Source organism: Manis pentadactyla, chromosome 9 (assembly GCF_030020395.1).
Source record: "Manis pentadactyla isolate mManPen7 chromosome 9, mManPen7.hap1, whole genome shotgun sequence".
NCBI lineage: Eukaryota > Metazoa > Chordata > Mammalia > Pholidota > Manidae > Manis > Manis pentadactyla.
This window is the reverse complement of record NC_080027.1, coordinates 8095361-8110004: the sequence shown is the minus strand read 5'-3', so window position 1 is coordinate 8110004 and position 14644 is coordinate 8095361. Positions and strand designations below refer to the sequence as shown.

Sequence of the window (14644 nt, the reverse complement as noted above, 5' to 3'; positions counted from 1 at the left end):
CATGAATGCATGAATTCCTGGCCGCCTCCATGCTGGGCGCTCAGCCTACAGAGGTGAACGCCACACCCCCACCCCAGAAAGGAGTGGGGAGACGTGTCAGCGCTCACAGTTGATGTAGTTGAGGACATGGGGGTGCAGAAGCCCCTAACAGGCCCCGGGAGTGAGAGCTCACGCTAGTCAGCGTTCAGACCCCTGTGGGGAAAGTGAGGGGCTTGGTGGAGGAGGGCAGATCCGAGTGGAGAAGGGGCAGGCCTACTGCGCCTCAGGGAGGGGCCGGGGGTCCCACGTGACTGGGGGAGGCAGTGGGAAGGGTTCGGGAGAGGTGCGAAAGGCCCCAGTATGCACTGGTTGTCCTAGTGGCCCGCAGGACGGAACATCCTGATGAGGGTCCCCCGCCCACAGCACCTGGGCAAGGCCTCGCGGGGAGAGAGTGGAGTGTGGGGCTCTCCTGCCAGAGCAGGGCTGTGGGGCCCAGGGCTGTGGCAGCCTCAGGGCTCTTGCACTTCCTCCTGGCCCTGCTCATGGCAGAACTGCAGGGTCTGCGCTTTTACACTGAAGACACGCAGCTGCCAGTGGATGGACGGCCGGGGCGTGGGGCCTGCTGTGCCTCCTCTTCTCCTGAGCCCCAGGCCGGCAACTGCGGAGCAATGCCCCCCACCCCGGTCACTGTGAGCCGGGGACCTGGGGGACACCTGACTTCTAGTAGCCCCCAGGCCTGCCAGGTCCCTGCCCACCCAGGATAGATGGGAAATGGCTCAGTTCAGTCATCTGTGTCACCGCACAGCCGGCCAACAATTTTCTGATGTTGAGAATTCAGCAGTTTAGCCTTTATACAAAAATAACGAGGTTGGAACTCCATCTGGCTGCTCCCAGTTGGAATGCAAGGAAAATGTTGACAGCTTGGGGTGCGGGAAACTGCACACCCCTCCTCATTGTGCAGGCAGGGTGAGAGGGCCCCAGCCTGGCCTCCCCAAGCCTCCTTTCCTGAGAGGTCCGCACTCCCACCCCTGAGCTGTGGAGGGCAGTGGCTCCTGATGTCTGGGCTGCCTAGGAGGCCGGAGGAGGGCACAGGTCATACATGGGGCATTGTGAAGAGACAGTCCTCCTGTCCCCGGGCAGAGTCCATCACTACATGGAGCAGGGAGCCTGCAGGGAGCCCCGGGCTGGGGTCAGGAAGCCGGAATGGGAGGCCAGCTCTGCATCTGTGTACCGAGGTCACTGTTTATGGAGCCTTCATGTCCTGACCCGTAAAATGGGCTTTGTGACGCTCAGGTTAACATGGTCTGAGAGGGTCTCCAGCACTTGTGTGGGACCAAGCGTCGCGGCTGATGCCCAGAGCCACGGATGTGCTCTGGTCTGCAAGGACTCATTCCTGCCTGTCCTGAGACAGAGGCTTGGGCAGGGTTAGGGGGCCGACCTGCAAAGTGGCTCACGTTGCAGACGTGCCCAGGTTGGAGCTGTGACCTTTGATGCCTCGGCCCAGTGGCACACGCTCTGGCACCTCTGGCACCAGCTGGCTGCCACGTGCACCTTGTTGCCTGCTCTCCGGCTGAAGCGAGGACTGGTAGGGGCGCTGATGTCTGCGTGCACCTGTGCAGAGCGGCTCCTGCCGACTCATGTCCGGGTCACTCCTGATCATCCCCGCTTAGCACGTGGGAAAAATGACACTTCCAGAGTTGAACTGGTTTGTCCAGCGTCTGACAGTGGTCGCTAGGCTTCTGACAGGGTCATTTTGGAATTTGGGTAGATGAGCGAATAGGTGATATTTAGATAAGTGGTAAGATGGATGGGTGGGTAGGTGCTGGGTGGGCGGGCGGGCGGATTTCTCTGAGGCTCAGCTTTCTAGGCTGGGCTCAGCCTCCTCACTGACAGTCGTTGAATATGCACAGTGGGCTCCTGGGGCTCCTGCGGCAGCTCCCGGGGGGGTCCTCTGAGAAGGTGGGCTCCTCACTGGGTCCCTACTCTTTGGGTCTAGCTGCTCCTTCTACAGCTAAGTGCCGCATGAGCAGGTCCGGCGACGACAGCCTCCTGCTTGGCCCTCTGTCTGTGGGAGAAGCCCCCCTGCCCACCCAGCTCCCCTCATCTGCTCTCCTAGAGCTGGGCCCTGACCCAGGGGCCAGAGGGCCTGCCTGTCCTCTCCCCACCAGGCAAGGGTTGTGGAGACGGTGTAGACGTAGCCTTGTTCCAGCCGGGGTGACGGTGAGATGCAGAGATGACAGTGCCATCAAAGCTACAGTGACAGCCAGCTGGGAGCGGGCTCCTCCCCTCTGCCCCCTTCTCGCCCTCCCTGCAGCCCCACATGAGGGCCCCGCCCGCCACCACTCAGTGCCCGTGCAAAAGGTGCGTCAAGAGTAAGTCAAGCACTGTTTAAAGGAGGTGGAGGCAATAGGGGAGTTCTGGCCCTGGTGCATGACATCCTGCCCTCTGCTGACGCAAACCTCTTCTGAGCCCCAGGGATCTGGGTGAAGTGGCCCCAGGGGACACTTTCCCTAGCACAGAGGAATCGGGTCCCCTCACCCAGGACTCGCCTCCCCTGCACTGGGCTCTCCTCTGGTCCTGGGCCACACCAGCGCTGCGTCAGGCTGCATGAGTGAACTTCACGTCAGGTACCTGCAGGCGCCCCAGCAGGCTGGCAGGAGGGCCCCCTCAACTAGAGCTCGAGCTGCCCTGGCCTCCCTGCCTCCCTTTCCATCGCAGGCACCTGGCCCCTCTCCGAGTCAGCTGGCTTGACTGCTCCCCTTGGGCCAGAGGTGGCCACACGTGTGGCTCCTGTGGGAGTCACTGCCCCGAGAGCTCCTGGGGCGTCCCAGATAAATGACATCCATGGAAAGGAAGCATCTGCTCGTTGGGGGAGTCCCAGGGTGGGTGTCCTGTCTGTGTGGATGCATCTGTGGCTGGTCAGGCCAGGAGGGACCCAGGGGCACCTGTGCCCCCAGGTCTCTGTGCCCTCCATCTGTAGCCTCAGCCTGTTTAGAGAAGGCTCTGCAGGGAGAATGACACCCCTGAGGACAGGGGATGAGGCTTCCTGCCTCCCTCAGTGTCCTCGGAGTCCAGCGGGCGCCCAGGGGGGCTCACGTGGCCAGCCCTGTCCTGCACACCTTGCCGGTCTAGGCCTGGGCACAGACTGAGCCTGGCAGGGCCTCCGGCTTCACACCTGCAGACACGGGCCCCCGTGGGTAGCTCTCAGTCCACACGGTGAGTGAAAAATGGTGCCTGGCCACACCCCTGTGAGTTTTTACCAGCGCAGAGCAAACCACGTGGCCCTCCTCGGGCACAGACATGGGTAAGGCACAGAAGGGACAGGGAGGGCTCCCATTAAATCCCAGAAGTGAGTGGTGACATCAGCTCCCAGCACCTCCCTGCAGGCCTGCCTCTCTGGTCCCTGAGCTCACAGCACCTCCGTGGGCTCCTGGCCTCGGCCTCTGTGGTCTGAGAGGATGGCCACAGGTGGGGACCCCATCCTTCATGGTCACGAATTTGTGACACGAGCCTGCCCCCTCCAGGGCCTCCGATGTGGCTCCCTGACTGGGAACCCAGCCCCCGGTTGGTTAACATTCCTCTCATCCCCCCCTGGCGGGGTGGCCTCTCACTTTCCGACCAGGATGCTAGCCAGCCTGTCCGAAATCCCTGCCCGGATTCATCTGCGTGTCTGTGTTTTCTCTAAAGATCCCATCACGGGAAGAGAACGAGACACGGCCGCTCACAGCTGTTGCTGACGGGATCAAGGGTGGGCGTGCCGTCTTCCCAGCCTCCCGTTACTGGGATGTGGGGCGTTGTAGGAAACCCCTTTGCACGTGTCTCTGGAACACGCCTCTCCCGCCGCCGTGTCCCCCACTCAGCCCAGTTGGGGGTCACTCACGGTCAGCCTGGAAGTTGGCCGGGGAGCATTTGCTCTTTGAGAAGTGATGTAAAGCGAGAAAGGACTGAGGCGCCACGTGTTAAATGTCACCAGGGCCTGCTGGGGAGGGGGGGGCCACCTGCGTGGTGATAAAGCTTTTGGCAGAAGGTTCTGGGTGTTCCCTCCCCTGGAGTGGCTGGTGCTCTCGGTGAAACTGATAAAATGTTAGAGACCCGGGGCCTGCTGGAAGGGCTGCCTCTCTGGGGGTCCTTCTGTTTATACTCTATTTTGTTAATTGTGGGAAATTACGTAAGATTTACCATCTCAGCCATTTGTAAGCGCACAGCTCAGTGGCATTAAGCGCATTCACACCACTGTGCAGCCTTCTGCACCCTCACCCCCAGAACATTCCATCTCCCCAAACTGAAGCTTTGCCCCCACTAAACTCACCTCACCGCCCCCCAGGCCTGGCGCCTACCCTCCTCCTTAGGAACCTGGAGACCCCAGGGGCCTGCTGTGGACGGAGCCCCGCGGGGGCTGGCCTTTGTGTCCGGCTTATTTCACTGCGCTCTGTAGTGTGCCAGAATGTCCCCCCATGTGGCCGCGGCGTATCCCATCCCCCGGCTGGGCCACATTCTGTTCACCCGTTCGTGTGCGGATGGCCCGTGGGCTCTCCGTCCCAGGGCCGTCGTGAACAGGGCGCACACACCCGTTTGAGTGCCCGCTCTGCCCTCCGGTGCCCCCGCAAGTGCAGCAGCCGGAATCCTGAGGGCTTTACCTGTGAACAGCGTCCCTGGGCTGTTCCACACCCTCGGCCATGTCCTGACGTGGAGCTCCAGGGCGATGGCTCGCAGCGAGGCGCGTGTTGTGAGTGGCCGGGGGTGCAGCCCACCCGGCCTCAGCCTCAGCCTTGGCCTGACGCCCTCTCTCCGCCCCCTTCAGGCCGGCCTTCCCGCCTGGCGCCAGGGACGCACTGCCCGCCCACCAGCACCCAGAGCCCAAGAGGAAGCTCTACAGTGCGGTGCCCGGCAGGCTCTTCGTCGTCGTCAGGCCGTACCAGCCCCAGGTTGACGGCGAGATCCCCCTGCACCGTGGCGACAGGGTCAAAGGTCAGTGCCCTCCCCACTGCCAGGCCCTCTGCATGTGGGCGTCTAAGGCGTTGCTTCTGTGGGCCCCCTGTGGGAAATGTGGAGCCCTGGCTGCAGAGTAGCCCTCATGTCCACTAGGGACAATGACATGTGTGCATCAAGCGGAAAGTACAGGGGAGCGGCTGACGAGGGCATCAATGGGCAGAGCTCCTTTCCACTAGGAGAACCCGAGGGCCTCAGGGAGAAGTGGCACTGGGGCAGAACCTGGCACAGGTGGGATCTGGGGGCAGGGGGTGTCCATGTGGATGGCCCAGCATCCTGGAGGCCTGCAACGTTCCAAGGAAGGACGTCTGCCAGGCTGGAGGGAAGAGTTCCCAAAGTAGAATCCTGGGAAGTGTGGTCGAAAAGCACTGAGGCCTCTATGAATGCCAGGCTGAGGAGTCAGACTGTACCCAAGGGTCCTGAGAGTCGGGGATGGCTTCTGAGCGGGGGATCAGGTAGGTAAGGCCCTTTGGGAGGCGAGCGTAGTGAGATCACGTGCAAGAGGTCGGCAGTGGGTGCAGCCAAGGCCTGTGGTGCTGAAGGCCACAGGAGGGAGGCAGAGGAGTGGCGGGTGTGGGCTGCCAGCCACGTGGGGGCAGCTGGACTGGTGGGTAGTGTCACATGGTGGCACACCACACCTGCCCAGCCCCACCTGGGCCTGTCCCTGGAGGACGGGCTTTCAGAAGACGCACAGCAGGGCACTGAAAGCATGCCCCTTGGAGGGCAGTAGGCCAGCTTCAAATCCTGCCTTCCGCACTGTCAGCCCTTGGCCCCGAGCTGGTGATGAGCTCGGTTCCCTGCTCCACGCTGTGCGGTGATCTGGCCGATGTCCACCAGCTCCCAGATCTCTAGTGGCAGGTGGGGCCCCAGCCCCGCCCTGGCACCTGGCCATCCAGCTGCAATACATCGGACCATCTGGAGCACCGGCAGGTCCCAAGGGCTCTTTCGATTTCTATCGCTTTTCTTCACCTTAGAGCATTTCTAGTTTCATACTCACTAGTTTCCCCTTCAGTGACGTAAACCGGGGGCTCTATAATGTCCCTTAAGGTGTTTCGTTCACCTTGTGAATTTCTTAATTTCAGAAATTATGTATTTAAGCTCTAGTGTTCCCATGTGTGCTTTTATCACTTATTTTTATTTGCCAAGACTTCCTATTACTCTGTTGAGATTTTTCACTCACTGAAAGCACGTGCTGTCTTATGACGCTGTGAACTGGTGTCATTGCTTTGAACCCCATGTGTTAGTCCCATCCCCAGGGTCACCCCCCTCGCTGCAGGGGTGCAGGGTGAGCAGGAACCCGCCTGTCTCCCTGGGGACAGAAATCACAGACCTTATTCCAAAGCTCACCCCTCAAAGGATCGGCAGCTCTTGGTGAGGAGCAGAGACCCTCTCGTCAGGAATTCTCCCCCCCGCCTCAAGGGGCTGCCACAGAGGCAGGGGAGCTGGCTGCCTGGGAGGATCCTGGCAGCAGGGGGGTACCGGGGTCCTGGGGATAGCCTCACACCTCCCGAGCTGGGCCGCCAGATCGTTTCATTCAGATCCGTCCTGCCTGGCCCAAAGGGCAGGCCTTACTGCTCCCAGGAGGCAGCTGGGCCCCTTGTACCCGGAAGCACCTCCTAACCTATGTCTCCTAAGATGAGGGCGCCCAGGATCAGGGGCGCACCTGCTCGGACTGCCCCAGGGATGCATGTGTTCAGGGAAGCCCAGGATGGCTTGACATTCAAATTGTCTAGATGTGCCTTCCCATCAGGGATTCAGGGCAGAATTGGGGAAACCGGGGACTCAGGTTCTCCCAAACTGTGGGCCCACTCCCCTGTTTCAGATAGGTCCTTCCTCAGTGGCCCAGGAGGGGTGGGGTGGTTGAGGGCGCGGTGGGTACCCACATGGTGGCAGCGCCGGCCAAGCCCGCCAAGTTTCCGAGCCAGCCTGGGGCGGCTGGATGTAACCGCTGTCCACCTTGCAGGGGACAGTGGTGTGTCTCCGGAGGGGAGGGGATGGTAACTAGGAGGAGGACAGCTAGACGGGGCACCCTGTCGACCAGTTTCCTTCAGCTGTGGTCTCAGTGCCTGTTGGGCTTGTGAGGACAGGAGGGTAAATAGTTGGTTCTCCAGGTGTGAAGTGCTCACTTTTCAATGACTTAAATCAACAGCTTATAGTGAGCCCAGCCCAGTCCCTCTTGGCCCCCGGAAGAAGTGGAGTGGCCTTTCACAGCCACGAGGAGGGCGCTGGCCTGCACCGCACTGGGCAGGTCCCTTCCCCGCCCGGGGCGGTGTGCTGAGAGGGCCCCGGGCCAGGTGCCTGTGCATGTAGTCGGCTGCTGGGCTGCGTGGTGGGGAAGGAGCCAAGTCCTCGGTGTGTGGAGGAGGTGCCGCCAGCGCTCGTCAGCTGGGAGGGCGCATGTCTGCTTCACTTCGGCCGTTTCATCCCATTATTAGGCAAACTCATAAAAAGTTGGTAGGCTCTGTTCTTTGGACCTCCAAGTGTCATGGGTCCCCTTGCTCTCCCCGTGGCCTTTGAGATCAGAATGATAGGGGACACATCTGTTGCCTGGGCCCCTTGCTCTGCAGTTCTGGTGCCTTCGGACCCTGAGTAATTTAAAGATCAAGATGTGCAGAGATTGTATTGGCTCCCTGTTATGCAGCCACATTCGGAGGGGCCCAGGCGCTGGGGGCACCCCCAGCCCAGCACCAAAGGCCTGGGCTATAGAGACCTTCTCCTGGCCCACTGCTGCAAGCTGGGCTCCCACAACCAATGTGTCTGCCCAGGTGGTGCCTGCAGGGCCCTTGGGTCCTTGTGAAGTCCCCCCGCCCTGTGTCCGTAGCTTGTGCCACTCACCCATGCTCAGCGTCATTGAAGTTTAAGAACAAATGTGCCTCATTCTCCCAGTGGGTGTTCACGAGGGCCCTTCATGAGCTTCAGCCGGCTGGGAGCACCCAAGCCCGGCCCAGCACCCGCCCTGCAGGCTGGGTAGCATGTCCATCTGCCTGTGCTTCTCTTCCCCTCTGTGCTGTGCGGAGCGGCCCCTTCTCTCTCGGGGCTTCGGCAAACCCCTGCCCCCCGCCAGCATCCCCGTGACCAGCGGGTTCTTTGTGAACTAGTCCTCTTGCCGCAGGCTGGGACGCCCACCGCAGCGCTGGCAGGGCACGCCCTGCATTTGGCCCTTTGCGCTTGGAGCCCAGGCAGTGCCCCGCAGGCGTCAGGATCCCCACCGCTTTCCGCCTGCTGACGTGAATTCCCTCTCCTCCAACTGGCTTGAAGGTCCAGCTGACCTAGATGTTTTGCCCCCTCCCCAGCTTGGGAGGATCAGACGTGACCTTACTGCCCCTCGTCCCCATTCAGGTGGCCTGTCCCTCCGACTTTCACACCTGAGATAGTTGATGGCAGGGACTCAGCTGGGACACAGGGAGATGGGACAAAGGAGCCACGTGGCGCGTGGTGTAAGGCAGATGCCGGGTCGTCTGACACCCTCCCCCGCTGCCAGCAGCAGAGGGGACCTGGGGACAGCAGAGGCTCCGCCCGCAGCACTTTCCTCCTCGGGGGACACTGACCAGGTCCCCTCGTCCGTAGCAGAAGGTAGTGTGGAGCGCTGACCCACTCCCTCTGCTTACCCCCCTTGCTCACCCCTGGACCATCGAACTGCCCGCTAACGCCTCCCTCTTTTCTTTCAGTTCTGAGCATCGGGGAAGGAGGCTTCTGGGAGGGCAGCGCCCGCGGCCACATCGGCTGGTTCCCGGCCGAGTGTGTGGAGGAGGTCCAGTGCCAGCCCAGGGATAGCCAGGCAGGTAAGGAGGGTGCCTCTCGGCCACCCAACCCGTTCTCTCCGCCTCTCTCGGGCCTGGGGCCAGCAGCGTCATTATGTCAGGCAGGGTGTTCGGCAAAGTCCAGCTGGTGTGATGTTTGGGGAGCAGGGTTCCAAAGCCAGAACTTCTGTGTGTCACTGAACTGGGCTAACTCGGTGCCACTCGGCTTTGTCCAAACCAGAAGTCAGTGTGGAAGCTTTTAAAAGGTTCCTGGTACCTGTTCCGGAACTAACTTGGACTGCACATTTTAGCTGTCAGAAAAGGGCTTTTGTAGGCTCGTTAATGCTTGAAGTCAGGTGATCGATCTTCCATGCTGACGTCATAAGCAGGCAGTGCTGCGTGTACCGGGCCGTCCTGTTGCTCCCCCGGAGTCCAGTGTGACGTCTCGAGCACACTGCTCAAGGAGGTCAGGGTTCGTGGGGAAAGTCACTCCAGGTCTCTCCGAACTCCCAACTACAGCCCTGAAAACGTTGTAGAATTGGTTGCCAAAAAATTGAGTTCATCAGAATGTTAAGAGGAGACCACTTTATAAAACGATGTCGAGAAAAAACAACAAGAATTGGAGAAAAGCGAAGCACCGGGTGTCCTTATGTGCCCCTTCGGCTTGTGGTAGAACCCGCCTCAACGCACGTGTCAGAGGCGGCCTCATTCGCTTGTGGCCTTGCTGCGTCTCCCCGTGCAGAAGGGTGGCCCCTGTCCCATCAGGGCTCCCAGCCTGATGCCCCCCAGGGAGCCCCCACGCCGTGTCAGTCACCTAGGCTAGCGCGGCCAGGAAGTGAGGTGCTCTAGGACACACGGTTGGGAAAGGGCCCGGACCTGGCCGGCTCCGAGAGTCTTCCTCAGGGGCACTGAGCCGGCTCCTTTCTGGGGAGCTGGGTTAAGGGCACATCGTGTGTGCTAAGCTTCCCATCCAGACAGGTTCAAGCCAAGGGGGAACCGTAACACTGGCCGTGTTGTGGGGTGCTGAGGTAAGAGATGCCCCAAAAAAGGCTGGGCTGCACACCGCACGGGGGGTGGCTGGCAGCCGGAGGTCACAGGTGGATGGGAGCATGTTTCCCTGAGTGTAGGGATGGGTGCGCTCAGCCCCTGGATGGGCCGGACCTCCACCTGCCCAGCCTGTCTGGTCTGGGAAGGGCAAGGGCCATGGCCTGTGAGCTTGACTCACCTTCGGGTTGTAGGTGCCTCCACCCCCACCACCTCCTTCCTCCAGTGGGAGGAGAATCCAGCCCTCCGTCCTCTCTGGTGCATAGCTGCAGCGCTCCCCCCCCTGGGCCCCCCGCCCTCACTATGCCCTTGGGGAGCCTCAGTGCATCAGCCCCAGTATTGCTGGCGAAGCCACACAGCCCAGGATGACCAGGCTGAGGTGCCACCTGGGGAAGGGCTGCCCCAGGGCCGGGGCTTATTAGTGTTCGTGTGGGGAACCTGTCGGGGTGACGGATTCCTGGAAGGCTGTTCTCACTCCTGTGCATGTGCCACAGGACAGAATTGTTGATCCGACGGTGTTGTCTTCCTGTGTGATGCCTGGCAAGGTTTTAACACTCCCCTGGGGGCTGCCCATGTATCCCAGGCAGTGTGAGAACATGAAAGCAGGTCCCTGACTCCAAGCAGCTGAGCTGTGCCACACAACAAAGGTGGCCCTGTGCATTCGTGCTGTGTGTGTATCCCGAGATCCCAGGGCATCTTGCAGGGCTGAGCCGGAGACAGATACACCATAGGTCACGTTGCCCTCGGGGTCTGAGGAGCTGGAACAAATCGCCAGTTGGTGTCTTTGAACATCACTGTCTATTGTCTTGCAATCCTGGAGGTCAGAGGTCGGGCGTGGGTCCAACAGGGTCATTGTGGCACTGGCAGGGCCGCGTCCCTCCCAGAAGTTCTGGGGGAGAATGGGTTTCCTGGAGAATTCTCCACGTCCTAGGTTCTGGGGTTCCTAGGCTCATGGCCGCTTCCTCCAGTGTCAAAGGTGGCTCTGCGGGCCGTGTCCTTTCCACGTCACCTGTCTCTGATCCTCCCTTCTGCCTCCTCTTCCACTTTTTAGGATTTGTGTGATCAGACTGGGCCCACCCATGAGTCCGGGTCAGGGCAGACTGATTGGCAGCCTTCGTTCCCCCTGCCACGTGAGGTCACGTACTCACTGGTACTGGGGATGGACGTGGGCGTCTTTGGGGGACTGTCGTCCATCTCCTAGGTAAAATACGAGCACAGGAACACCCCTGTGATGGGGCCGTGGGCCAGAGGAGGGGCAGCCCTGCACCCTGGGGCGGAGGGGAGGGCCCGGAGGGCAGCACAAAGGAGACGGAATTCAAGCTGGATTCTCGGGTGGGGACGATCCCGGACTGGGTCGCACTGGGTTCTATTTGCCTCAGATTTTCTGAGATTATGACTTACCACTATCTTTTTAAAAAATTTCTTTCATAGAGGTATGATTTACATGCAGTAAAATCCACTCATTCCCAGAATAGTTCAGTGCATTTTGACAGATGTGTACACCTGTGTCTCGACCATGGTTAGGATATATTTCCGTCACCCCAGAAAGTTCTGTCAGGGTGCTTCCAGGCATTCCCTGAGCCCCGAACCAGAGGTAACCACAGCTGTGATTTCTGTCACCAAAGATGGTTGAATTTCTCAGAGATGGAACCCTGCAGCACGTACCCCCGAGGCCAGCCTCTTTCGAGCAGGCAGATGCTATGACGTTCAGGAATCAGTCCGTGTGTTCTTACTGTTGCGGTGTTTCCGTTATATGTTTATACTGCAGAATGTTTTTTCTCCTGGTGGTGCACGCAGGTTCCTTCTCAACTTGGGCTCAAACGGAGGGAATAAAATGAAACTGCTGTGAACATTTTTGTGCAGGTCTTTGAGCAGACATGTTTTCATTTCTCTTGGGGATATTCCTACATGTAGCGCTTCTGGGTCACCAAGATAGTGTGTTTAGCTTTATAAGAAACTGCCAAACCGTTCTCCAAATGGCGGTGCCATTTTGTGCTCCTAACAGCCATTGCGAGAGTTCCAGTGAATCCACTTTCTCACCAACATTTGGCAACATCGATCCCACCCGTGTTAGTGGGTGTGGAGAGCAGCTTATTGTGGGTGGCATCTGCATTTTTCTGATGACCCTCGTCAGCAAGCACCTTTTGGTATGTTCACTTACCATAGGTAGAGCTGCTCTTGTGAAGTATCTGTTCAAGTCCATTTTCGGCTGGGCTGTTTCACTTGCCCTTATTGGTTTGTGGGCCCTCTTTATATATTCTGTCTGTCGCTTCTATGTGAGATACATGTTGCACATATTTTTCCCAGTCTGTGATTTGCCTTTTTGTTTTCTGAACCTTTTAATGAGTAGAAGGTTTTCCTAAATTTTAAATGAAGCCCAGCTCACCTTTTTCTTTCACAATCAGCACTTTTATGACACTCTCTCTTTTTGTTAATGTTGAAAATTAGCAGACCTTGACTATACATAGGACCCAGGTGCTGGTACAAAGTACTTTTTGAACACTTCCATATAGTGAGGTGCTTCCACACACAGCCAGCCTAGTCTGAGCCCTCAGAACTGTTATTGGTCGTAAAGTGGATATTTAGCTGGCAAATCCCACTCGTGTGCATTAACTGAAGTAAAAGCCAGTAGTTCCGGGAACGAACAGCATGGTGCGGACGGCCACCTGGGGTCCCCGATGCCCATGGGCGTGACCAGTGGATTTCTCCTCAGTTGTCTAAGGACAAACCTGAGAGGCCCAGGTGGCCACCAGAATGAAGTGGGGGCCCTGGTGCACCTGGTGTGTGGATACGAGTCTGGCTTGGTTCCGTGGACAGTCTGGGAGTCAGCTCTGCCCTGTGAAGAACGTCACCTCGCTTCTCATCTCTTAGGACCGTGTGTGTTCCTGGCACTTCCTGCGGTATCTCACCCCACCTGGGGAGTAAGCAGGGCAGGAACCGTCCTCCTGATTTACACACGAACACCCACGTCTCCACACCCAGGAGCTCGTGGGAAGGAGGTCACCAGGCTGGGCTGTGGCCTGTTTCAAATTCCTGATGCCCTGTGCTTCGACCTGTACCCACATCTGAGCAGCCTTCCTCATGCAGTGGTGGGCATGGGAGTCCTGGGGTTGGACCACCACTGATTAACCTCGTGCACGTCAGCCAGGAGCAGTGGGGAAACTGAGGCAGGTCCTCTTCTCAGTCCAGCTGCCTCCCGGCCGGCTTCACACACACAGGTTGTCTAACCACTCCGAGAAGACTTCACCTGGGCATGGCGTGGCAATGTGGGGGTTCACAGTGACGTGCAAGGTCAGGGGGAGAGGGTGATTGTTGGGATTTTTGTTTCTGTGCACAAGAGACAGAGTGTACCCCAATTTATAAAACTCACCCGTTTGCATGCATCAGCCCAGGAGACCAACAGCAAGGTGCCGCCTGTGGTGATGGCGTTCTGCACAGAGGGCCGCACTGGGGAGGGAATGCCGGCTGATCATGTGTGCCCATCCCCTCCCCCATGCTCCCAGCATCCAGGCTCCTTGGCACAGGGGCAGCTCCTCTTGCTTGCTTGCATGTCCTGCACAGCTATTAATGCAGAAAAGAGTGTGTCCACGGTCCACCGTGCTCATGGCTAGGAGGCCACGTGTTGCTCTGGACCCAGGACCACAGGGCCGGCATCGTCTCACTGTGAAACCTCCTCGCATGCGTGCCAGGTGCAGCGAAGTCAGCCTCTGTAACAAGCACGTCCACCATGTAACCGGGCAGTGTGGCTTCTGGTCAGCAGACAAGCTTCTTTTCCCTGCATGTGGTGAAGGGTCCAGGCCCCTGCATTGTGTGGCCTTGCCCTTCCCCGGCGCCCAGGAGCCTCTGCCTGCAGCTGGCACATACAAGAAGAGCATGTGCCCACCTGGGAGATGCTCCGGCTCAGAAGGGACACACACCACAGCCTCTCAGTTCCCACTGGGTGCCCCAGGTGCGCGGCCATATGGTCCCCGCCAGGAGGCCCCTCTTGGTGACTCACCAGGCATGGTTCTCCAGAGAAACAGCCAGTAGAATATAGATGTAGAGATGGGGGTGTGGATGCAGACGCAGATGCATGTAATGAGTGTCACTTTAAGGAACTGGCTCACACGGCTGTGGGGCCTGACACGCTGAAATCCCAGGACGGGCAGGGACTCTGCCCGGGCTGATGCATTGTCTTGAGGTGAAATTTCTTCACCAAGGAGGCCTCAGCTTTGCTCTTAACTGATTAAGAAGGCCTTTAGCTGATTGGAGAAGGCCTGCTCACATTGCCTCCTTTACTTGAAGTCAACAGAATGTAGATGTCATTGACACATCTACAGGACCTCCTCACAGCAATGCCTACGCTTGACTGAGTAACCGGCTGCTGTCGCCTGGCCAGGGCCCCATAAAGCTGACCATCACCGAGGCGGACGCACCCGTGGATGGAGGCAGGGACAGTCCCACCTCTGCTGCCCTGTGGCCTGGGCGACCCCTCTGTTTTCCACTGGTTTCCTCTTCTGCAAGCCCAGGCTGCTGGGTTGGACCATGGCCTGGTCCCTTGTCCTTGGAATTCTGCAAATTGTACTGCACAAAGGGATGCTCCTAATGATGGATCTTGGTTAAGAAAGAAAAAAACGTTTCCAAGATGACCTGGAGCCCATGATGAGTCCGGTTAGGAAGCGCTGCTGCTCGTGCGTCCCGCTTGCTGTGGCGATGCTGATGGGTGAGCAGAAACCGGAACCCGGCTCACACCGTCCCTGAGAAAATGACAAAGCCAGGTCGCCCCCACATAAACTGTACTGTAGCTGCTGAAACAAAGGGACAGACTGGTGGTCACTGTTCGCTTAGCATGAGAAGAGAAGGTGGCATGACTAGTAACCCCTGCCCGGCTCTGTCCCCGCCTGCCGAGACAG

At 58.9% G+C, this 14644-nt stretch overlaps 1 protein-coding gene across 6 annotated transcripts in view; it reads left to right on the top strand.

Moving 5' to 3' along the window:
- SHANK2 (SH3 and multiple ankyrin repeat domains 2) overlaps positions 1 to 14644 on the top strand; it is a 471724-nt gene that overhangs the window by 226760 nt on the left and 230320 nt on the right. For all 6 annotated transcript variants that reach the window (XM_057506712.1, XM_057506710.1, XM_036875766.2 and 3 more), the window contains 2 exons: positions 4781 to 4947; positions 8637 to 8750. In XM_057506712.1, the coding sequence (XP_057362695.1) occupies positions 4781 to 4947; positions 8637 to 8750 (281 nt within the window). The remainder of the gene's footprint in view (positions 1 to 4780; positions 4948 to 8636; positions 8751 to 14644) is intronic.